General features: G+C 37.4%; 1 protein-coding gene across 2 annotated transcripts in view; it reads left to right on the forward strand.

Annotated features, from left to right (window-relative positions):
* slit3 (slit homolog 3 (Drosophila)) overlaps positions 1-25,913 on the forward strand; it is a 267,486-nt gene that overhangs the window by 159,304 nt on the left and 82,269 nt on the right. Inside the window, exons 1-2 of one of the 2 annotated variants that reach the window (XM_041989716.1) lie at positions 6,678-7,128; positions 7,452-7,523. Coding sequence is in view for 1 of the 2 variants with exons in the window: in XM_041989715.1 (XP_041845649.1) it covers positions 7,452-7,523 (72 nt within the window). In the remaining variant the exon portion in view is untranslated. Of the gene's footprint in view, positions 1-6,677; positions 7,129-7,451; positions 7,524-25,913 lie in introns of those variants that run through there. The other variant, XM_041989715.1, reaches the window with a different exon arrangement.

Below are 25,913 nucleotides of genomic sequence, written 5' to 3' on the forward strand. Positions count from 1 at the left end.
AAGGGAGATAAATATGAAAAGATTTGTGTGAATTGTAAAGTATTTACATAGCTAGACAGCATACTATAGGCAATTCTATTTTTCATCACAGCGTTGGGTTTCAGTTCTAGCTTTAACTGGAAAACAGGAGAAAACAATCTTAGCTTGGTTCGCAGATTATGCAAAGTTGCCTTTTTTAACTTAAAGTTGAATATTTTTTTTGACTGCTTTACTGTTTTTTTTCTTTCCCTTGCAAACTGTGTGATAAAAATTAAATATTGACATGGAAATGAATGTTCGTAATTGCTTAGTTTCTGATTTAATATTTTAACAAGGACTTGACTGAAGAGCCATTTACTGTCCTTGGCTCCTTGTTTAGATTTCAGCCAGCAGAGCAGGACTTATGATTCTAGAAAAGCATGTACACTTGAATAACATTAAAAGTAGACTCGTCATTTGCAAGTCAAAACCTATCCTTCATTGTACCCTTAAATGCAAATATCAGACAGTATGCACTTTAAATGGCACAGTAGTCAAAATCCACTCTCTCAGCAGTCCCAGGAGACTGTGGTTTGCTTTGAGAATACCTTATATTTACATCAGAGACCTCATTCCTGCTCCCAATAAACACACAAGTTCAAGTCATTTTCAAAAATCTGGGGATTATGTGTAAAAGAGGAGTAAAACGAAAGAACAAAAACCTATACTTGAAAGGACAATACTTGATTGAAAAAAAAAAAAAAACTATATTTGATTGAAAATAGAACAAGGTTGAAGTGAAAGATTGGAGGCTTGGTTCAAAAGCCAGCATGAGTGATTGTATGCAAGGGTAAATTAGAGTACATGGTAACTTCCATTTCTATGATGGCAGCCACAACACTGAAAAAAATGTAGTTTTTTGTGCAACAAGTGCTGTTAGCCAGATATTTTTCTAAGAAGGCTTTGCTTATAATAGCAGGGCAATTCTAAAACACTAGGTACGTATTAAAACAGCTTGACACTATAGATTAAGGTTTCTCAATTTGGTCCTATGAACACCACAATCCAGCAGGCTTTCCATGTATATCCCTGTACCCACACACCTGAGTCAAATTAATGAGTCATTGTGCAGAACCTGATAGGCTGTTAAATCCACTTAATTTGATTCAGGTGTGTTGAAGAAGGAAGACAATGAAAACCTGCTGGATTTCAGCTCTTGTAGGATTGAACTGAGTAGCCAACAGGATACAAAATTGGTTTGCCATCTTTTCTGACTTGGCACTAATCGACAAACCTTCAGACATAAAACAAAACAAACAACCAACAAAAGCAAAAAAGACAAAGGAGATCCAGAACGGTTGAGTAACTTTTTGATTTTAAGATTTTATATTCACTCATAGAATAACTCCCACTAACATCTGGCTTATTAAAAAAAAGAAGTTTAATAGTTGTTTAGTCCTTTGTCAAATGCCTTTGCAATAGTTGCAAGTATTTATTTGCTCCAGCTTGGTCTGCGATGATGGAAACATAAAAAAAAGCAAATGCACTAATTCTAACCGAAAATTCTTCAGTTGAAGCCATGTGAATATGTAAAACCTTTTAAAGAAACACACAAAAGAACCACTACTGAGCTCAAGCTTGGTTACATAGGGTTACTTTACGTAGGGCAACTTTAAGGACAACTTCAAGGACTAATGTAACACGGAGGCTCTGGAACCTACAGCAACCAATTGTGGACAAAAATGGTACAAAAGTGATTTAGCTATACTTGTCTGGAGGGCAACTATCTCCATTTTTATGTTTATGAAACTGTCAGGATAATAAACTAGTTATCTTAGCTTCATGATTATCAGAAACTGTGGTCCAACACAACCTGCGGTATCCAATCTCATACATTCTTGTTGTCTTACTGTCCTTACAGCCTCGTCTCCTGACAGGTTCTCCTGTACTGTATCTATACTGGACTGGCATGTTGTAGCCCTCAAAGCCCTCAGGAGAAACAATTTCAATTAATGAGAAACCTAGAAGACATGTTTTAACTTGCTTCACAGTTTTCAAATTCACAAGTCTAAACTCCATTTTTTTTTAGTTATCTGACTATAAGAAAATAGGTCCCAGTTAAAAACAACACTTTAATTGCTTGCTTCATTTCTCACATTATTAGATAAGCCACATAAACTAGGGTAAAGATTGTTCCTGGACCACATGGGGGTAATTATAATTTCTGTGAAGCAGTACATAACACAGGATACAGCCATAGAGAACCAAGCTTTAACAGGACATACTGAGTATCATCTGCATAGCAATGAAAATCAGTGCCATGGCGAAGCATAATTTGCCCCAGAGGTAGCTGTTAGACAGTAATTAGGTATCCTGACTCATCATCCCTATGTGACAAGCTGAAAATGAGAATGGGTTGATATAAGCCAAATCAAGTAAGTATATATTTAACAGCAACTTCATGCTATTAATCCTAAAAGAGACTTTTGAAAAAATTTGGAAATTGTTATTTTTGTCATATTTGTTTAAAATATCCAGAAAGTACCCAAATACTTGAAGTGTTATAGTAATGCTAAAAATATCCACAGCACATAACTTCTTTTAAGGTACATAAGTTCTTAGGTTCAGGTAAAATCTGTTTGTCAACATGCATCCAGTTTCCAGGTTCTTTCCTTTGATCTGTGCATTCATGATGGTGCCAGCTGAAGCAGTGCTTCCCTCTGCTTCCAGATGGTAGCGGAGGAAAGCTTTGACTCAGTCTGCCAATTGCCTTATGACAAACATGATTAAACACACTAACTGATTATATGAAAGGAAATTAAATGTTGGGCCTCTGTTCTATAATCTCTAACAAACATCTATGATTGGATCACACAAACCCTCACAAGGACTGAATACAACATGATGATACAAATATGAAATGTTCATAAAGACACAAAAAGTTGCCCTCATCCTAGATTGAAACCAATCATGTCACTGCTGATCGGAGTGCTTGGTGAACAAAGCTGTGAGGGAATCCAATCACAGATGATGAAATCATTTACAATGGATGAAGATGGAAGATGAAGTACATGGCCACCAATATGAATCCAGTAGTTATTTTTCATTCTGGGAAAATTGTAGATGTTAGGCTTCTGGGGGGATGTGTTCTCAAAGTCATCAAGAAGACGGTCGTATGGAACTAAATACACTTGAAGAGCTGATGTTTTAACAAGAGTCCAAGAGTCCTTATCAGCACTACAATATGGGGGGGAAATCACTCACTTTTACAAAAAAAACCTAAATAAATACAATTTTAAAAAGTCCCAATTTGTTGTCTGGTGATGGTGTGGATTGAAGGGTCGTTGCCATCTGTTTTTTATCTACTTTCTTTCCCTTTTGCTTCTTTTTGCTATTTTCCATCTTTTTCTGTCCCCTCCGGTAAGGTCCAGCAAAATTGCATAGATCCTGTGATACAAAGTAAATAAATAAATAAATGAATCAGATTATCAAGAGGAGTCTTACCCATAGGCCTCCCCTTGGCAGAGCAAATTTGTTCAGCACGATATAGCAACCAGATTATCATTTTGCTTGCTATGATACTGGACAGAACATGTTAAAAAAAAAGTCCCAATTTTCACTTATGATGAAATGAAATTAAATGAAAACAAATATTTTATTAATTTAGAAACTGCCGAACACTGAAAGACAATAAAGTGAAATGGATACAGATACACAGGTCTGCAGGGTTCAAAATTAATAAACAAAATCGTACAAATTTTCAATGAACATAATTGAGTTAATATGTGAAATGGCTCAAAGCAAAGAAAAGGGTTTTCTTAGCTGTTCACTTCAGATCAATTTATTTGCACCATATAAAAGCTCCTTTCAGGGCACCTTGGTAAAAAAAAAGTCAAACTATAGTCCATCTGTCATTTTTAGGTTTTGAGTTAATATACTTCATGTAAAGAAGTTGTGTCTCAGATTTCAGAGAAGAAATACAACCCTGTTTTTTTTTTGTTTTTTTTTTTTATCTGCAGCTTTAAATTAAATAAGTTGCTGCTGAGCACATCTCCTTTCAGGAGGAGATCTGTACCTTTCCTGTCATACATGCCCCAGTGAAAACAAGGCAATATGGCATCAAACGTGCGCAACGACACAACAGCAAGCATTGAGATGAATGAGATTGATGTTCCTCATGAATTTACATGTGAATATGGCCAAAATATTAGAGCAGCAGCAAATGTGAAGCAGCTGGTTATGCAGCTATACTCTCTACATGTCTTTGGCTCAGCCAACCAAACTTTACTCAAATAAGTTTTCATTGTCCAGATTTGACGCGGAAGATTGCATGAAGAGTAAAAACATCAGTGACAAGATGGTATTTGCTGTTTATCTTGAATATTTTTTTGTTGTTGTTGTTGTTATTTAACAGTATTTGATATTTGTTGTTGCTGTGAGCCTAGGCAAATGAGCAGGAAGATTGTAAAGCTTATTAAAAATGTATGTAAATTATTACCTCTATCTGTGTTTAGACTATTCTTAAGAACCAACAAATCTTAACAAAGCATGTTTTACCTAAATCCTATACATCATGTTCTGATACATTAAAGAGCAGCTCTGAAAACAAAAAGGTTTTAACAGTTAAAGTCAACTTCAGTGGAGCCATTTATCTCCATATGGCAGATCAGGCTGTGTGCCAGTTTGTTGGCCTAAAAAACAGCCTTTTAATTACATAAAACACAAACATGGCATAACCATATGTTCATGTTCCCCAGACTCACTATATTTTAGACTCGAGTTTTTTTAACAGATGCTCACATTCACAACTCTCTTCCAACAAGTGGGAACAAATCCCTGATCCAAAGTACCAAAGACTTAAGACAGCAGCACAAATCCTATCAAGCTACTCTCATCAGATTTAACAAGGCTGTATGGTGCTTCCCACTCATGATTATAATCTTTAGAGATCATACTCAATTAATGTTAGAACACTAAAGAGTTAATCAGCTTCTCTGATAAAATAACCTCTAAAATAAATCTAAAGTAAATTAAAACATTGCATCATTTTAGGTGGACCTGAAAATAATTAAGTTGCAAGTTTGACCTGGCTCTTTGGCATGGAAGTTCATGCCAACTGGTAACCACTAGCAGCTGGTCTATCAAGCCGTGCTTTAGGTGTGTAAATAAAGTGAACTGGGGTTTTGCTGGTTATGGTAGGGATAGTGTATAGATTGGTTCATGTTGGTTTGCAAGCTCCTAAATGGTAATAATTCTTAAAGTACACTCCAAACATTTTGGCAGCTGTGTCTTTTATTTATCATGACTTAAATAACTGCGTTAGCCCCTCTCTTTTGCCACCTGCCTGTTTAAAAATGCAGGCATGCACATTCTCAGACCCTTGCACTAAACATGCAAACATAAAACAGAATGTGCTTCCCCTAAAGCTCTGATGTAATTTGCCCTGTGCTTCAGAGAAACAAACAAACAAACAAAAAAAAACAGCTTCTGCTTTTGGAAGCGCCTTCTCCGGGGTTAAATGCTGACATGACTACTATAACAGGTGCTGCAGTGTGCGAAGCAGAAACCAAAACTCGGTAGGAGAAAAAAAAGAGATTTAAAGGTTGACAAAAGCAAACTAGGAGAAGAAATGGATTAGCGATGGATAGATTGAGTGTGAGAAGAGGAAAGGTGAAGTGGAAACACAGATGAAAGGAGAGGGCACTAGAGAGAAGAAAGGATTATGAATGGAGAAGCAGAGAGGACATGAAAAATGGAGATGAATGTTCAGAAACAAGAGGAAAAAAGAAAAGACAAGTCAAAGAAAAAGGGATTAGCGTTTAAAGAATCTAGCGAAAAAAGAGATTAAGGTAGTACGATAAGCTTCAATATTTTTGTGTCTTGAGAGCAGACAGTAGCTAAAATGCAACTCATGTTTCTGAGCTGTGATATAAAACAAGAAAACACACTGAGGCATCTGCAGTCGATCCATTGATCTATCCATGTGTGCTGCTTTAGAAGAAACAAGTGATTAATCCAGTCGTCATAGGGAAAGATTGCTACATTTTTAGAAAGCATGAAAACACATCTTAGTCAAACATGTTCGATCGTTTGCTTTATGAAAGAGCAAATAAGCCAACATTTTGAGATTGGAGGGTTGGTGCTGGTTAACTGCTGTGATGGAGACCCAACTGGATTCAACTCCAGTTTGAAAAATGCTGCTTTTTTAACTTTATTCAACCATGGACACTGCAGTTCCAATGCCATCCCACGTGAGTCCTGAAAACATGGGAAAAAAAAGAAAAAGAAAAAAAAAATCATGTTTTTAATGCGGCTACCTTTTCTGAGAAACAATGAGATTCTGCGTATCCATGATTCCGGGACATAGTGATTATGCTGCAGTTTTTTAGAAACTGGCAACATTTTACTTTGGTGACAGGAAAGGAAGAGTAGGAGGGACGTATGGATAGATGGATAGATGGATAGATGGAAGTAATGGAAGTAAGGAGGGGAGGAGCAGAGGTTCAGGGTTGTTGGGTTCATAAGAGGTGCATGGGGAGATGAGGGGGAGGGGGGTTGACTACCTAGAGCTGAGCGAATTAAAGTAAAAGCAAAGGATGGATGATGGTGGGGTACAGGGTGCATCTGGGAGTCCAACAAACAAGTCGCTGAGTGAGCCGAGGGAGGAGGGGGAGGGTTCAGGAAAAAGATGGAGGAAGGAAGGAGAATGGAAACGAGAGGCAGAGTCGTGACTGTAGGTTGATTTACGGAGGCTTTCCTTTTAATGAAATTGTTTCAGTGACAGAGCCGGTAAAAGGCCCTTAATGGATTGGCTGGCCTAATGTAATGAAATTACTCCGATTTCACTACAGAGAGAGGGGGGGAAAAAAGAATAAAAAAGAACATGGGGAGGAGGGAAAGGAGGAGGATGGGAGAGGAGAAATGCAATTAATATTTACAGAACAGACAAGCAGGGTGGGCTTTAGTGGCAGCAGCTCGCTCGCTCTCTTCTTTACTGTTTCTACCTCTCTCGCCCCTCTCTCTCCCGGTGGCCAGTGTGCGCCGGGCGTGCGGCAGAGAAGGGAGGTGATAGGCTGACGGCAGGCAGGCCACTTCAGCACACCGGTCTCCTCTCTCACACTCTCCTTTTCCTCTCCTCCTCTTCTCTGGGCTGGTCACATCTTCACTTAGGTGAGACACTTCACCTCAGCTTGTATGCTGTCGTCTGGACTAGTTTTCCTCTCAGTGTGTTTGTGTGAGCTTGTGTGTGTGTGTGTGTGTGAGTGAGAGAGACTTGCCACCGGTGTCTCCTACCTGCTGCTTTCAGCCCACTGCTGGGGTATCACCTTCCACACATACCCATTTACACACACTCATTCACGCAACCCATCTTGTTTTAGTCCCTCCCCCAGCTGAGCGGACCTTGCAGACTTGCGCCTGACTCTCTCCCATCTCTCTCTCATCTCTGTGTGTGCTTGTGTGTGTGTGCGGGTGTGTTTGTGTGCGATGTGCAGGCAACTGGACAGCAACCACATCAGCTGCATCGAAGATGGAGCTTTCCGAGCGCTGCGCGATCTGGAGATTCTGTAAGTAGAGACAAACCTTATACCTCCTGCTCCTCCACCTCTTACTAGTTCATTCTTCTTGTCTCTTCCTCCTTTTTAATCTATTGTTTGTGAAACGGTGATCTCTCCTGCGGTCCCTTCTTCTCATCTTTGTTTTCTTCTGCAGTTTCCTCATCCTTAGACACTTATTTTTCCAATCATGTTTATTTTTTCTTCTCTTCTTCTCATACTTGTGTGTCAATCCTCATTTTCTAGCCTTACTATACTTTTCCATCCTATCATTTTGTCCTTTAAACATCTGTACTAAGTATTCAAAGCTTTAAATCAAATAGAATTTTTTCTGAGAAATGTTAGGTTCTATGTTCGAATAACCTTTAGTGATATCCTTGTGTGTGCGCCAAGGTGCTTGTATCGTACGGATTGCTTCTAAACATATCTGTTTGTCAACCAGCAAGTGTGAACTCTTTGACATTACACCTGCTGTGGTTTGCATTTTCTTTGTATCGAGTAGATTAGCTCATTAAGGTGCTTTTCCCCTTTAATGTTTTTACACATTTGCTTCCAGTTGTGCAAGTGGTAGTGGGTGTATGTGTGTGTCTGTGTGCACATATGATGCTCATTTGTCAGTATGCTCAGATATGGTGACTGACGGCGGCGAGGCAAGCCGTGTTGGAAAAGGTGCCTACTTCTTCTACACTTGCATGTATGTGAGTGTGCGTAAGTGTGCATGAACATGAGTTAATAGTGTGCACAGACAAGCAGAGACACTGATGCTGTGCTTTGTTTCATTTAAACATGGAGCTGCTGAAGAATAGATTTGTGCCCTACATTTTTCTTGCAGTTTTCTAAAGTTGGGAAGAAAAAAACAGAGCAAAAAAAAAAAAGGTCATTTCTTTGAACGGCACAGTCATTCATCCATTTGTCTGCAGTGTTGTTGGCAGTGTGGTCATATCCAGCTGTATGGCTCTGAAAGGTAAAAAAAAGGGGGGGTTTGCTCAACATGTTTAACAGGAAGAAAACAATATAGCAAATAGTACAGAGATAAAGAGGAAAAAGCACCGTCAGCAGAAGAGAAATAACAGGCAGCAAAGCAAAGCTGAGACAAAGTGAAAGGAAATGACCAACCTGTTTGTTCAAACTTAATTACATAGTCCAGGAGTAAATCCGGGAAAATGACGACAAGTGGTGTGATAGTGCGTCAGAAACATATATATTGATGCAGTACTGATGCTGAAATGTGAACTGAAGCAGGCAGCTGTTGATTCTTTTGGCATTTAGCACATTGTGGCAGTAATCAGATACTTTATTCAACAGTTGGGAGGCTTAAATGAAGAATAGAACTCTAATTGGCTGCTTCTGGAGGAAATCTGTCTCAAAGATCTAATGTAACAAGTAGCATTTTAGGAGATCAACCATTAAAATCAGACTGTTATATAAAACCGATGCAGTCTGCATGAGGATCTGAAACAAATAATATTGGCAGATTAATAAAAAATTCCTTCGTTTACGCTTTTACAACATATTTTTGAAGACTTTTTTCTTGCCATTTACAAGGTTTTATTTGTCAACCCATGACTTAGTTAACATTGTCAGGCACACCTGGATTAGTATGCTGCAGTAGAAGGTATAAATTGAGGTGCTGCTTAGTTCACATACATGTAAATTAAGAAGCTTTAACTGTCGACCCCATCCAAGTTAACACAAGGTCCCATCACCACTCCTGTTAGCAAAGAAATAAAGGCTCAAGTGTCTCTTTTAAATGTGGGGGATCATTTTGTAGATTCTTATTCAAACTGTCATGATTCCTTCATCGCTACATTTTAAGTCCTTTTAAAAAAATGTTTTTCTGATTCCCTATCCTCGCTTTTTTTTTTTTTTTTTTTTTGCTCAGCGTGCAATGAAAGGGATAGGGGGCAGATAGAGGGGGATCAGCGGTGCGAGATACAACATATTAGCAATTCATAAGTCTCTGACAGCTGAGTGCTCGGCAGGATTTATAATTCACTGTAAATACACAGCCTTCGCCATTCACAGCAGACGACATGACAGCACACAGTATATTCACTGAATGTGACGTTTTAATAAAGGCAGGTGTGCGTGTGTGTGCGTCTGGGCCTGTGTGTGTGTCTGTGGCCGTGCACATGTGTATAGGGCATGAATGACAGTATGCAATTCTGCTGCTGGAATGATCTTCTTTTCAAGCATCTGAGTGCACACACCTGGCACACGTACACACAGATGTGTATTCACACACTTTCATACACACACACACACAAACAGAAGCAGCCCCATCTGTTTGGTTCTTAGGGGTTGATTTCGTGACCGCAGTACAAAATGGGATGATAGAGATAATAGTGATTAGAGGTCATGTGACTGCACCATCAAGTTGGTGTGTCCACACTTGTGTGTGTGTGTGTGAGTATACTGACATACTTCTGTCTTTGTGGGGACCAGTTTGAGTTAGAGACCTTCAAGGTGAGGACATATTTGCGAAGCTTTCACCTCTTTAAAAGTTTTTTTTTTAAGGTTAGGACCTTTTTTTGGGTGAGAAGGATGTGGTTCAGGTTTAGTGACACTATTCATCATCCACAGGTTACCGGATCATGATAAGATGTGAACTAGAGAACAAAAACTGTTAAAAAATGATATTTCTACTACAAGTTTTCCTCATTGTGTTCTGTACACAGATAAAGCTTCAGTTTTGATTGATTAGGACACCAATATCCTATGTTGTCGTCTTTGTTCCTACCAGATGGCACCTGCTGTCTACCTCTTGCTAGTGAGGTAGACAGCTCTTATAAGGAGGAAGGGGAGGCACAAACTGTCTTACTTTGATCACCTTCATGAAAGAAAATGCTGGTCAGAAGCTCATGTTGGACAATGTCTCCAACAGTCTTTGCACTTTATTACATCCCCTTCCCCCACAATTCCTTAATTCATCTCAATGATTTATTGATAAATGATAATGGCACATGTTTAAAAGTTTATGATTAAAGTGAATGTTTTGGTCTACATGTTACACATTTTTATGTGTTATGATCATCCTGTTAAAATGCCTGATGTGTTACCATCTCACAGTTAAATATATTTAGGATGTCTACAGATGTGTTAGTTAAAGTTAATCTTAGTCTCTTAGTAATATTAAATATTTGCTTGCTCCAGTCTGAGTTTGTTGTCGTCACACTGCTTCATTCAGTTGTAAAATGAATATGTTTGCGTCTGAACATGTCGCAGTCTGTAATTGATGAGTTGAAATTTTTTTTTACAGTTTGTATTTGTTTTAAAAGTTAAATTAGATGATTTATTTAGATTATTTGAGAATAACTGCATTGTAGAAACAGGATGATAATAATAAAAATGGCAAGATTTATGTGTGTGTGTGGGTGTGTGTGCGCATCAGCATTCTTGATTGCTTGTCTGCATCCTGATGCTTGTACCTCTGTGCAAGCATTCATATTCATGCAGAATATGAGTAGAAGAGAGGGATGACTCCATTAGATTTTTCTTTGTATGTGATCATATTATTGTGAAACCTTAGTCAGAAGTTACAATAATATTTTATAAGATATTAAATGCAGACTTTAGACAAATGGATAGGAGTTGTGTGGAAGTGTTCATGTGTTTCTCAGTCAGATGTGTTCATGCCTAATGCTAATTGAAAGAAGTGCAGCTCTGTGTGTGCGCCACTAATGAATCTGCACTTTAATTAATCATGTCATTTTTAATTAGCCAATGTTTCTTTGTAGACTGGGCTTTATCTGAGCTTAATACGTTTCACAGGAGCAGCTTTGACGATTCAAAACTGAATATTGGGGCGTCTGGCTCATAATGAAAATGCTAAATGAATTTTAGTTTGTTGCTTTAATTAATCTTGTTATAATTGTTCTTTGGAAATAAATGAGTGGCGAGTGATGAGATTTTTTTTTTTCTTTTTAAATTGGACAGCATGTTTAAGAGTGTGAGATATTTGAAATGATTAGATTTTTAAAAAGCCACAGTAAATAGATAAATAAATTAAGTTAAATAAATCTAAAAATGAAATAAAATAAATTCCTGAAAAGTCCATATATCTGATACTAATACTATACTAATACTATACATAAAAAAATCCCCAACATCACAAAGCAAAATGAAAGAAAAAAAATGTAATATTTACACTGAAGTAAGATTTGTAAAAGTATTCTGTGATCCATTAATGCCTGACAGAAACCTGAGTTTTGTCTTTAACAAACGATCACTCCCATTCTCTTTTCTTTTTTTCTTTTTTTTGTTTCCTGAGGAGGTTTAAGAAGACTGACTGATATGACACTTTTACATTCACCATTACCTCTCCCTTTACTCACACGTCCTCAGATGGTCTTTTTCACTCTTACTTCCTCCTCTCCACTCTCTCTTCCATGGCTGCCAGGATGAAAGTGGAGGATTGGCATTGTAAAAGTGAAGCAGTGCAGGGCATGATTTATTTAAACCCAAAAGGACTGTGGTTACTATCTTATCCATTTTGCCAGGAGAGAAAAGAAAGATGAGATATTTTGGGGAACAGAGGCATGAGGGGCTTTTCTAAAATGGAGAAGGGTAGAAGGAGAAATTTGAGAGCAGGAAAAGAAAGTAAGGCCTGTGATATTGGTGTTGTAAATGCTGCTGGTTTCCTGCACATTATTTATTTATCCACTGTTGGACCTGAAGAGAGGGAGAGGACAAATCAAGAGATACATAGGAAGAGATATGAGAAGAAAAGAAAAACAGATTGGGAGGTGAAATCAGACAGAGACGTATGTGGAGGAAAAGAAGGAAAGAAAGCTAAGAAATAAAGAAAGAATTAATACATCAGAGCAGTGGACAAATATTTTAAAACAGATACAGGACAATTACAAACAGTGGGAGACAAAACTTAAGCCCTTATCCTCACAAATAGAATACAACACAAGAAGAAAGAGATGTAGGAAACAAAGCTACAAAAGACATCAGAGAGTGAAAGGGAGATGAAATGGGATAGAGAAAAGATGGAAGCAACACTGATGTGGCATTAGTGGGAAAAATGAAAAAAGAACTGTGATAGAAAATAGATTGAAAGGATCAGAGTGAAGAGAGCAGGGAGGCATTAATTATTGATGGAACAAATGTCTGACTGACTGACTCAATTTGGCCCTTTGTTGTTTTCAGACCACCAAGGCTGTCAGATAGACTCAGAGCAGCATTTCAAAAAGTGAGGATGGAGAGCCCATCCGGGCTGCTGGTGTGTTGATTTTTTTTGTTTTTAAAAGACTGAAAAGGGGAAATTATTTTATTACAGATTAAAGTTAGTTTTTGGATTCTTTTTATCCATACCAATATTATTTGTTCTTAAAGAAATCTGTGCAAAATCAAGTCACCACTATGGACCAGTAGCCACAATGTAAAGGCAAAAACAGTTGCAGTTGCGTTTGTTGCGTTGATGAAAACAACAGAAAAGCCCATGATTTCCTTTCTGAGACATGTGCATGATGATGTCAAACATGGGGCCACATCTGTTTGAAAATAAGCCTGCAAATGGTCCATCATAAACTGCTGTTCTTGTACTTTATTACTGTGGCTTTGGGTTCAACTTGATCTTAGCTGCAGGTCATCTCAATTTCTTGTTAATATCCGTCCAGTCTCTTTCCACTCCGCTGTTATGAAAATAAACTCAAATATTGCCAGCATGATAAATTAAACAGATAAATTAACATGCTTGGGTAAATTTTCAGCACCTGAAAATCAGAGGGTTAAGTCTTTTGGTTAAGACATTGCAGTCAAGTTTCTAAAATGACATTTTTTACTCATGTGCAGAGCCATGCATGCCAAGAAAACACACTCTTAGAGGAGGAGAGTTGCATTCTATGACTGAGACAGTGACAGATCAAAGAGCTGAGTCAATTAAAGGCAGGGATACCAAAAATATACCCAATTCATTTACTAAAAAAAAAGAATAAAATTGTTAAAAAAAAAAAATGATTTGGATAATGCAGATGTCATCAAAGTCAGTGTAGATAACAGAAAAGCCAATAATTAATGAAAAAAGTCATTTTAAGAAGACTGACGGGAGAGCATATTGGCCAGTCTTGTCATGTTTCCACATGTTTAAAACACTTATCACAAGATTGTTCATCATAATAATTCACCCTGTGTCTGTTCTCAAGTATATTTCTAGTTTGACAGAAAGCAATAAGAGAAATGACAGTTTTGTTGAGCAGCCTAAAATCAAGCACTGTTAGATGCTATAAAACCAAAGATAAAACTTAGTTTATATCACTGTTGAAATGTTTCCGCTTCAAAACGTAAGCAGACTGACAGAAAAATGCAGAAAATGTGTTGCATTCACTACTGTGCCAATTTCTAACAACTTTGTTTAATTCAAGGCTACACAACAGGTAGGGAAATAAAGAACACACTCATGCAGTATCACTCAACATTAAGCATCAAGGTTGCCCTTTTATATGGTGTCTGCTCTGCAGGGAGATCTAGCTGAAAGGTATGAATGATCAGCCCAGTATCTCTGAGACAGTGATAGATTCATACAGCAGGATTCCCCACAGCACAATTTACTGTAAGTGTTCGTGAGTTTTTTTTTTGTTTGTTTTTTTTTTTTTTTATTCAGTGAAGATGGACGTCAAGAGAGGGAGGTAAGTGACAAACTTGTGACTTTCATTAATGAGACAGAAGTTTACATCCCACTTCAGATCTAAAATTAATTTTAACCCTTTGGCCCTGTGCCTGTTTTTAGTCTCTGCTCAAAAATTGTGTACCCATAATGAAATGAGTATATATAAGATCTGTTTATATACTTTTAGAATCAATGTAAAGGGAACTCTTGTGAGATTTGTTAAGATGTGTAAATAACAGTCTATGTACTTCTGGTGAAGATGGCACATAGCACAATTGAAAAAGTTTCAGGCTAGCCAAAGAAGAAAGAAAGAAAAAGAAAAAAAAAAAGCACTTTCAGGATTAATATAAATATCCCTTTGTAATGATGCAGCTGCAACCTTTCCTAAATCATAGTAAATGGGAACATTATCTCTGGAAAGGCCAACTCTAATAAAGTGTGCCAAAATATATATATATATATATACTGTATATTTAGAAAGGTTTTAGTATGGGCAGTTAAGGTAAGGTTTCCTAAATAGCCAGTTTGGCAAGTTGACACCATCTGTTCACAATGTATCAAAATGATGAGAAATGAGGTTTTAGAAGGTTAAAAATCATGTAAATGACAACCAAGATTCTAAAAAAAAAAAAGACAGTTTGATTCAGACAGTCTTTCTTGTTCTTTAAACAACTCTTTCAACTCGTCAGGCTAAATCTGGACTTTTTCCTTGGTTTTACAAGTGAATTTATTGATGCTCTTGCCATGCTCTGTGATGCTCAGCCAGGAAAGAGTAGCATTAATTAAGTTGTGTAAAATCAGTGGCTGTTCAGTGATCAAATACTCTAGTGCCACCTCGAGTATTAAGTATTCTTTGTCATCTATGCACACACAAAAAGACTCACACTTGACTCATTATTCTTTGTCTTTTAATCCTGAACAGATTGCATGCCGGGGTGGTCATATCATATTTATCATTAAACACCTATCACAGTCAATTAGTTCTGCATTATCAGTCTAAACAAGTGGTTTTTACCAGCAAGCATTACTGGCGCATTACTGAGCTTTTGTAGTGGAAACCCAAACAATAACAATTATCTTGACATGAGAGTTTCTTTCATCACAGTACAAGCTTTTTTTAGGCTTCAGATTAGTGTTAGTTAGGTTTTTAAACACATTTTACAACCTTGTGTTTCATCCTCTGATTAATATATACATAATGAAACATATTATCTGCGTATCTGTTGTAAAGGTCAGACCCTGTTCTTTATTTGTGAGCCCTGTAATGGCTTACAGCTTATAAAAGTCCGACTTTTGTTAACTTTTCATGCAGGCAGAGGGAAGTCAGACATGACTTTTATTTAATGCATGATTGAGAAGAGTGTTGCGATTTTTAAACTTAACGTCACCATTGTTGCTTTTCCTCTTAACACTTTGATTCCACCTATTTTTGAAAGCCTTTCATGGTCAAAGCTGGATGTGCTCGAACTTGTAAGGCCAATAAACACAGCAGAAGGGGAAATTTAATTATGTGATAAACACAGTCTTCATATTTGGCAGAGGAGCAGCTTGATGCACTTCAGTCTGAGTCCCACGAAGACCCCGTCTTTGCAATCACATCAGTGCAGATGGTAGGCATTCCTCCTGTAGCAGCTAATGGCTGTATGTGCCATTTTGTGTGTAGGGTGAGTGAGTGTGTGTTTACTCAGCAAGAGTTAATTTCATGTCAAGTGCTTGAACTGAATGCAAACCAGCCTTCCACCACCCTACACTATACCATTAATTTATATCAGTGAGGATTACAGTAGAAGACAGAAGCATCTGTTTATTCCCAAAATATGAAGCTAGTTTACTTTCCATTCAGTTTTAGATTTTTTTTAATTATTGCATTTTATTTATTTATTTTTGCCTTTGTAGTATCACCTAGCATTAGTAAATCCCTAAATGTTACCAAGTCCCTAACCCCAAAACTGTCCCTAGACTCCTGATATGTTCTAAAAATAGCTAGCTAGTTTAAAACCATTGAATGGATCTTAACTTCTTGATTTATTGTTCTCTGTTAAGTCGCATTTGTCTGCAAAAGGGCACATTTTGTAAATAGTTTGTATTCACAAGAGCCAGCCAATCATTTCTAATGCCCTGCAATGTCTCAATCAATAATATATACAGTATTTTAAAGCACTTACCACATAGCTAACACCTGATTTTGAATTCCACTGTGTTTTAGCGAGTGTGTGTGCGTGTCTTTGAATGAGTTAATCCAGTTAGTGCTTGTGTCTGCCAGGCCACATCAGAATAAATGATGGGTCCCTGTGTGATGATGAATGGTAATTTAGATTTAACATAACTGGACTAACGAGCGCACTAATGACTCCAAAGCTAGCCTGGACAGCTCTCACTCGAAGGTCTCACGTCTTGCATCCCAATGAGCTGGGGAAAGGGCACCCATCAACCCACACACACATGCACACACACACGCACATAGACACACAGAGTCTGAGTAAATGCATGCATACACAATCATAAATTCACAACTGGTTCTGGGAGGGAAGCACACACACACACAGCTGTGCACACAGGCAGAGGTCAAATGTAATTGTATGTGGGCGGTGTGTGCACGAGTGTGTACTGTATGTTACTAAGAGCTCCATGAGGAGAGCGGAGCAGTGATGTCAAGCTAATATGAAGCTGATTAATTAATAATTACACATAGACCGGTTTTCAACCAGTTGAATTAGATGCAGTTTTTGCTCACTGATCTTTCAACTTGAGATTTTTATTTCCACTGACACAAAGATTAATGAAAATAAATGATAAGCACTTGATCATTTTCAGATATAAATAGATTTAATTAGTTTCATTTTCCAAAAGGTCCCTATCTAAGCTATCAACTATGAAGACTATATTGAGATATGAATAATCAGAGAATTGTTTACTTTCAGATCTGAAAGGATATTTTGATTACATTATAATGTTCTGATCCTTAATGTTCTGCTGAAAAAAAACAAAGTTAAAATGAACAGCTTCTGCTTCGTCAGAAGTAGTAACATCTCTTGCATCTTTGTAGAATGCCATCCTCAAACGTGAGATGAGACTCCATCATTAAGATTGTACATAATATTTATGGATTTCTGAAAACACTTCTTTCCACTCGTAATGTGCAAGCTCAATACCATTGATAACAGGAGCAAATCATATAATCTATACTTGTTTAGTCCCTAATAAAGCCAACATGTGTCCTTCAGCATGCAACATATTCTGAAGTGTAGTCCAGACAACAGCTCCGTCTTGTAAGGTTTTCATGCACGCACGTGTGTCCTGAGATGTTCTAGAAATGTTCTAGAAGATGACACATTAGACCAGACATGCCACTTGGGCTTTTTGTGGACATTTTTTCTACCCAGTCATTGGTAGCGTCACCGGTTGACAACAAGCTAATATAGTGCAAAAATTCCGCCGCCTTTGCTGCTACTGAGGAAGTTGAATGAGTGCAAGTGCTTTCAAGAGTGGAATCCTTGATTTCCTTTTAAGCTGAACTGTTTGCTGCTTTCCCTGAATTCCTTAAGACTCCTTTCATACTATTTCACATGTTGAAAACAAGGATTTCAAAAGTGTATGTTTTGCATCAGGTTTTTGGAAGTAATAACATATTTTTTTTCTATACTAAATCTAAGAGAAACTGTTAACTGTTTTTGTTTTTATTATTACAACTGTTTTTAACTACTATTACTATTATTACAACTTGGTGCATCTGGAAAATCACAGTAATGCTTTGTGTCCTTGCAAGCGTAAAAGAGTTAATGTGCAAACGTTGAAGCATGTAGACATGGGATGCTAAAAGTATCTTTACAAACAGCCTGTTGCAACTTCCAATCTGACACATGGAGATTTTTGGCCATAACATCTTTGTGCCACTTTGGAAAGCACAGGATACAGCTTTGGAATAATTTTTAACTCTTAGGGTAGCCCAAAAAGCCTATGAAATATAAAACAGCCTTTAGTTCATGATATAAGCACTGAAACCATAGCTAAATGTTCTCTGCTGATGTCACTGTGACAGCACTCATCAATAGTAAAATAGAAAATGAAGCAAAACATCTGACATTTGGTCTACGATGCCAGTGTTATGTATATATTAGAAAAAATAAAAAATGTTTTTAAAATCTTGAATCCTGATCCTGATCAACAGCCTACCTCTCTGCACACACCAGAATGACGGAGAGATTTAGAAGGAAAAGTTTAGCTTGATAACCACAGGGATGCCATTTCCTGCTTAAGTCACACTCAGTACAGATCATAAGTCAGTTTTAAAACTGCAAGCCAAAAGGAGGTGAAAAACTGTAACCATGACCAGGACAGATCCACACTCAAAGTGTGACATAAAAATAAGGCGGAGGGAAGGAGAAAAAATATAGCTGGAAAAAGAGAAGAGACAAGCGAATGAGCCTGCCATTACATGACATGCCCACATTCACATCACACATGCACAAGGTCTTAGAGGCACTCTAAAGAGCTCTGGAACAACTGTATATTTAATGATGTCTTTTCAAAGCACAACTTTCTGGTTAGGTCTGTACCACAGAGACAGAGAGCGAGATCGAGAGAGAGAGAGAGAGAGACAGAGAGAGAGAGAGAGAGAGAGGTGAAATGTGTGTGTGTAGCAGAGCGGTTTTGGCCAACCAGCAGCTGTCATAATTCATAAGGGGAGACGGACGGAGTTGTGCAGCACACTGTAACTTCACAAGGTGACTTTCACTTTTCTGTAACTGCATCTCTCAAACACACGCACACACACACACACACACACACACACACACATACACGCAAAAACACATATTTTCTTCTTTTTTTTACTTCATTTACAGTAAAACACAGCTTTCCTCCTGCCTTGTGACCTGTTTTGTCTTGCTTTATACACAACACAGTCTCACATGAAAATGCATGATAAATCCACATGTCCAAACCTGACTAATAACAACAAAGTAATTCATTTTGTTGTTTTATAAAGAGTAGCATTCCTGCAGCACAATGATTACTGTATATGCATTTTTTATACCTAACCCTAACCAACCACAACTGACAGCAGGACTAAAAATTGTTAAGTCCTTACAGTATTTGGTTGGATGAGACACTAACACAGCTGACTCTAATGTAATGTCATGTAAAGATGCCTTTTACTTTTTTTAAAAAACCTTGAAAAGTAGTAGTAGTAGTAGTAGTATTAGTAGTAGTAATTTTTTGTTAAGTGACAGTTTTCATCATAGAATTTGATTAGAAAGACAAAAGGATAAATTAACCTCAGAGCCCACATAGTACAATCATTTTACAATTTTTTAAACCTTTCTTTGTGAAACTGCTACATTTGTATAGTGAACCAAAAAGTTTTTACAGATTCTGGAGCAAAACTTTGACCGTATAACTATGGCTTCATGATACTAGAAAAATATTCAATATGCACTGTTGAATATTAGGATATGACTTGCCATATATAAAAAATAGGTTGGTATATAATGCTAATCTTAGGTATATTAACAAAAGGCAGCTTTCATTAATACTCCTTGTCTGTCCTACTTTTAATATTTTAGATTTTTTGGTAGCCCTACCTCTTATTTTCTCTCATTTTCTCTTCCTTATAATCTATATACATTTTTTTCTTTGGCCATGTACTTCCTTCTGTTATCCCTCCTTCCCTTTCCATCTTTTTATAGTTTTCTCCAGTAGTTGATGTAAGATAGGAATTAAATTTCTCTTTAAAACATTGATAATTTTTCACAGTCACTAATTTTGCATTTGAAAATGAGAATTCCCAATATTAACTTAGTAAGTCACCATAAAAGAAACAAACTATTAGATCAACGGAGAAAAAGAGCAAGAAAAATGGAAGAAAGTGTATCCATTCAGCTTGTAGGCTCATGGCAGTGAATTGTATTTTTGTCCTCTGAGCTGTTGACTTCTGGCCTGTGACTGTGAGCTTGAAAATACAGAGGAAGTGGTGGAATGGGAATAAAAGTGTAAGCATTGCTCCTTTAATGATGTTTCCAACTGAGTTTTTGAACGAAAATCATCTCATACAAACACATTTGCCAAAAATCTCGCCAGATAATACTGCTGGCAACTGGAGAGCTGCACACAGAAGGATGCACTCTGGGAGAGCTTATCAAACATTAAAATGCACATTAAAAAGAAAGAGGAAGTACAAACAATAAGTTTGAGTATAAATAAGCACAACAAGATATAAAAACAAAAGTTAGTGAAAGATTTTTGTGAAATCTTGATTGTTTGAAAAGACTTCTTGTGACTTCATATAGTAACACCCTGTTTGAATCTTCAGACTCGGTAACACATGGTATGAGGCTAAAACTGTGGCTTATGTTGGCTACACATTTTTACTTACTTACTTATTATTATGGCTACTTCAAAAAAAAGATTATCTCAGTGTTATGATAACTGATATAATACCCATCACTGTAACAGTCTCAGCTCAGCATTGTCTAGATCGGAGTCATTTATTAGCTATAGCATGAAGCTATCCCTGCATCCAAGATAAAGACGACAGCATGGCTCCAGTTAAATAATAATGATCTTGGGTTTTTATTGTCCTCTGCAATTGAAAGAAACACAAAGAACAGAAAGTTCTGTTTCCCTTAATAGTAATTTAAGTGAGTATGTTGAAAGACCCTGGCTTTTGTTTGTATTATGTGTGTGTTTGTGTGTGCACAAATTTGCCCCTAAGTGTAATTTGAGCTTACATCATGGCCAAATAGAGCAGTTGTTTGGAAAGCTCCACTGGTACAACTGTCAAAATTAAACAAGCATTACTGTAGAGGGGAGGGTAAACTGTATTTGTGTGTATCAGTGAGTATGAGCGTGTGTGTTTGCCCTGTACGTCAGAATGTAGTTGGTGTGTGTCCAGCCTCGACCGCCCCTAGAAACGATTGCATTTCTGTGGTTGCGCCCTGCTTCCAGATCTGTCTTATATCCCCGACGCGTGGGTGCTGGATTGAAGCCCCTGTAACATGCCTCTCCTGAACCTGAAGTTTATGAAGAATGGTGTGTGTGTGTGTGTGTGTCGGGGGGAGGGGAGGTATAAGTGCATGCAAGTTTATGTGTGCATCATGCAGATGATTGAAAAGCAGCTTAAATTGATGCAAGTGTTAAACTCTCAGTTTGTTAGCGTTTTCGTCCCGGATGTTCAGTTTAAGCTTGTTGCACATGTGTTGTTTTGCCCACGCATGTGTGCAAATGCTCATGTGTGCACCAAGGGGTCAGAAGAGAACAGAGTGTTACAGCTTTGTGCTGTGCAGCGTTTTTGGTTTGGCTGGCCTTTTGGCTTGCCTTTGAGTCAGTGGGCTCAGCAGAGCCATCTCACCCTGGCAACAAGCAGTACCTTGGCGAACACAAAGGGTCTGACCTGAAAGAGAGGGATGAGGCCATGTGGGAAAGACGGGAAGAAAGTAAGAAAGAAAAAAACAAAAAAACTGACAAAGAGGGTCAGTAGCAGGAATAAAGATAAAGTTTTAAAGTAGCTGTAAAAAATCTGCTGTCAGATTTGGAGTGAAGGGAAGAATAAGGGAGGGCAGCAGAGTGGGTGAGATAGCTACTGTCTTCAGAGTAATGACAGTGATTCAAGATCTACTTGCTTTTAACTTTCAGAAATAGTTGGTGAACAACAAGTTGAGAGGATGAAGAAAGGCTAGGCCTTCAAAAGAGATTGAAAAAAATGAAAGTCATTTAGTTATTTATTAATTTTTCAATAGGAATAAAAATATTTTTGTATTTCAGAATTTGTAAGCTTGGAGGAAGAAATGAGTGAAAGTGGGAAAAAGGGGGAGAAGGGCTGGAGAAGAGAATCTGTTACTGCCCAAGGGTATGAGCACATTAGCATGCTAGCATTAGTAGACGTCTCTGAGAAACTATCAAATATTTAAACTATTATAGCCTTTTATTCCTTAACATTTTGCAGGTGCATTTATATGTTGTACTGATCAATATTAAGAGCTCATAATAAAGAGAGGGAGGCCATCTTACAGGGAGAGGTAATTAGAACAGATTCAAACATCCAATCAGGTAAAACATTGACGCAGTATGACAGAAAGACAGGAGGAAAGAAAGAGGAAAAACGGTTATGAAAGCAGAGGTGAGACTGGCGTCTAATATCTTAAGAGCATGATGAGCCTGACCCAATGCACAATTAATCACATGCCACTTGGTGGCAGGACAACAAAGAGGAGAATGAGCGTTGATGAGGGAACACAGAGGTAATTTCAGATGAAAATCAAGCCGGGCCAATGAACACTTTAGGAAGAGAAGAATCACTGAAGAGAGACATCTGCATTCTCAATACAAGTTTAAGGTGTAACGGTCTCATCAGAAGGTTTTTATGTACATAACTATGTTTGTCTATTCCACTCTCTTCTGTTATTGGCTTCCTTCTTTCTCCCACCACCATGCTCCATCAAAAATGTGAAACCTCTGGTTTGTTGGGGTCTTTCTGTAAGTATTTTTTTTTTAAGGTAAATTGGTGACAGTAAATATGTTGTGACTTTGCAGTATATCACCTGTATTATCTTTGTAATGAACAGGCAACCTGTTCAGGTGCAGGGGTGTCCTGTGCAGAATTGATTTGTGACCCCTGCAAAAGTCTATAAGACATAATCAATGGATGAAACAGTCAAGACTTTATTAATCTATATTTTTATTTATTTATTTTTTTTTTTTACATAAAAAAATGTGGTCACTGATTAATTCATTCAATTCAGTGCACACACATGTTTTTTTCTTTCTCTCCGTCTCCCTTCCTCGGCCAAATCAAATAGACAAATCTAATAATGGCAGTCCTGTATTCCTGTTTACTTAGTGTTATTTAATCTGGATAAAATCAACATTATCTATATATGGGTTTGGGCACAGTTATTAAAACACAAAACCACATTCAGGTTTTTATTAATGTAGCACATCACATAGCCTTGGTGTTTCAGATTTTGGCTCAGTAAAATCTTTATAAAGAATTTGCCACATTATTGGACAAAATTTTTCCCTTTGTCCTTCAAAGAATCTAAAAAGAAACCATGCAGCAGTTAGTGCCCAGCAGTATCAGAATATTGCAAACATCCATTATTCAGTTAATTAAAGTAAATGTTTTCTTGCCATCATTTGCAGAAAAATCAGACTCTTAGTTAACGTCAGCATTTCACATAAGAAATGAGCTGCATTTTGTGATATCTCACTTCACATAAAGGTAATTAGTTAAATGCTTATTTAAGGTTGTCTGAAACTCAAACAAAGAGATAAAATAACAGTAAATGAAGTTGAGAAAAAAAAAAAAAAAAAAAAAAAAAAACATCGACTACTAATTTACTACTAGAGCTACTAGAGTTGTAATAAGCTGAGCTTTCCCAGGGTGGTTTCCAATGGCAACACTTTAGAAATGTCAATTTTAACACAGATGAGTGGAGTAAATTGCTCTACTTTGGTTGTTCAAACACTTGAGTTTATTAAACCAGATCCTTTACGAAGACCCACTTTCACAGAAATAAATATCCGTGCACACAAAGGTGCACACAAACAAAACACACGTACACAATTTCACACCAGGCTGCCAGGGGAGTGCAGTAAAAAGGCACTAAACCCCGTGGGAAAGTTCAAATATGAGACAATTCAGCTGCTAAAAGCTCTTAACTCTTACACCTAAAGACCCTTAAAGCCTGTTTGCAGACGCCATAGAGCTTTTAGAGCTGAGTGTTAAAATCTTCAGGGTCAGAAATCACTTCAGCTTTGCCAGCTGAAATCTTCTGATCAAAGGAGACATGCACAAGGACGAGAGCATTTATTCAAATATCTCACTCAATCTCTGTTGCTCTGACCACCTTACGCAACACAGACACACACAAATTACACTCAAGTTTGCTCATGCATCCATGACATCTCTTAAGCATATTTAGAAAGCAACATTGCATACAGGTACACTTATCTACAAAATATGCACATGCACCTACATATGCAGAAGCATGGCATAAGGCTGCACCATTGTGTGCCACCATGTGACTGATTGCTTCAAGGGTCGGTGAGTCTCGCTGTCTGACTCAGCGAGACAGAGTACAGCTGGCCAACCCCCAAAACGCACGCAAGCACAGCAGCACGGAAGCACAAGTGCACACACATGCATTTATCCCTAAGTGTACCTACTAAAACTCTTCCTTGTGGGGGATGGAGTGAAAAGAAAGGATAATAGGTTAAATGATCATCTGACCTGTTTGACACATTTCAGGGGTCCTTCTTGTTGCTGTAGCTTTCTCCTCAGAGAACGATCGAGGCATTAAGGAGCAAACTCAAAGTGTGATTGAAGGAGTGAAGTGTCCATGCGTTTCCTTCTCTCTCCTCTCCCAATGCTGTAATAAGGCATTGGTGAAGATGATGAGGGCTCTTCACACAACTCAATGAGGCTTTCAGGTCTTTTGATAGTTGGTCCTTTTTCAACGTTTGTGTGGGAAACTAATTCCAGTCAGGCATCAAGTCTGAACAAAACCAACAAGAGCAGAACACAACACATTACTTATATATGTAGATGATAAGCATCTGCCATCTGTGTATAGAAAATTTAGTTGCTTTTTTTAGATTTTTACAGAGTTAAAATAATAAAATAAAAACTGAATTAGTTTGAAATTATATTTTACTCTAATTGTTATAGAATCATCCAGCATCTGCCAACTTTCTGAGTTTTTTTGTATTTGGTGACTCAAATGAGACAAAAGGCCAGCATATATTATTTATAAAATTAGCAGTTATCAACACACTGATTCCAAACAGAAGGCATCTCATATTCTTCCCACAACTACCAATGCGCCATGACTACAGAAACACTGGTAAATAGAGACTGGAGACTAAATCTGTCCTAGTTTAAGTGAAGTATAACTCTTTGGGGAGAAGTAATGAATGATAAAGGAGAATTTGTCTCTCTTAACTGTTCATGAAGCTACTGTCAGTGTCAAGGTGTCTTACAAAGGCTTCACACAAAGACTGGAGAAAACTAGTCTTCAAAATCACCTCAGAACTTATATGAGGACATGTTTTATCTTGTTTTTTTTATTTGTTTTTTCATTGTGGGAGTTATGAGTTAGATGAGACCTGACATCCAGCACTTAAAGCTTTTTGAGGTCTCATTTTTTGTCATGTTAACTTTCATTTATTACATTGCAGAACAGTCTTATTGATGTAGTTTTATATTTTAGCTACTTATTATTTATTAATTGTTTTGTAAATTACTTTTAAAACTATATTTTTAATGCAGACAGCTTCCAAATTGTCTGATGACTGTAATGCCTTTACTTCCCAGACTCCCACAAAATCAATGCTAACATTGACCTCATGGTTTAACACATGCTGTGAATGAGAATTAGCATTTACCTCTGATACAATTTATCCCTACTTTAACCTTTCCACCCCTTTTGCCATTCATCCATTTTATTTTCCAGCAAATAACATTTTGTATTCAATCTGTACAATCAATATTTTTTCAGTCACTGAACTGGAATTCCAATTTGGATCTTGAAAAGATTCGATTTGCAACACAGCCATGTTAGCTTCATTGAACTTGATAGTGTGAATAAAAGCAAAATCTTTTCTTTTGCATTTTATTTTGGTATGGTTTTGTGTGGAATGAAATTCCAACCAGCTATCTCACTGTAAAGATTAGTTGGAGGTTTTCGATTTGTTGATGACTGATATGACTCATTAATGTAGTCACTATAATTTACAGCCTAACCTCAATTTTATTTCCTATCCCTTTTTCTCTCATTTTACTCTTTCTTTCT

The sequence above is a fragment of the Melanotaenia boesemani genome, chromosome 7 (assembly GCF_017639745.1).
Source record: "Melanotaenia boesemani isolate fMelBoe1 chromosome 7, fMelBoe1.pri, whole genome shotgun sequence".
Taxonomy (NCBI): Eukaryota; Metazoa; Chordata; class Actinopteri; order Atheriniformes; family Melanotaeniidae; genus Melanotaenia; species Melanotaenia boesemani.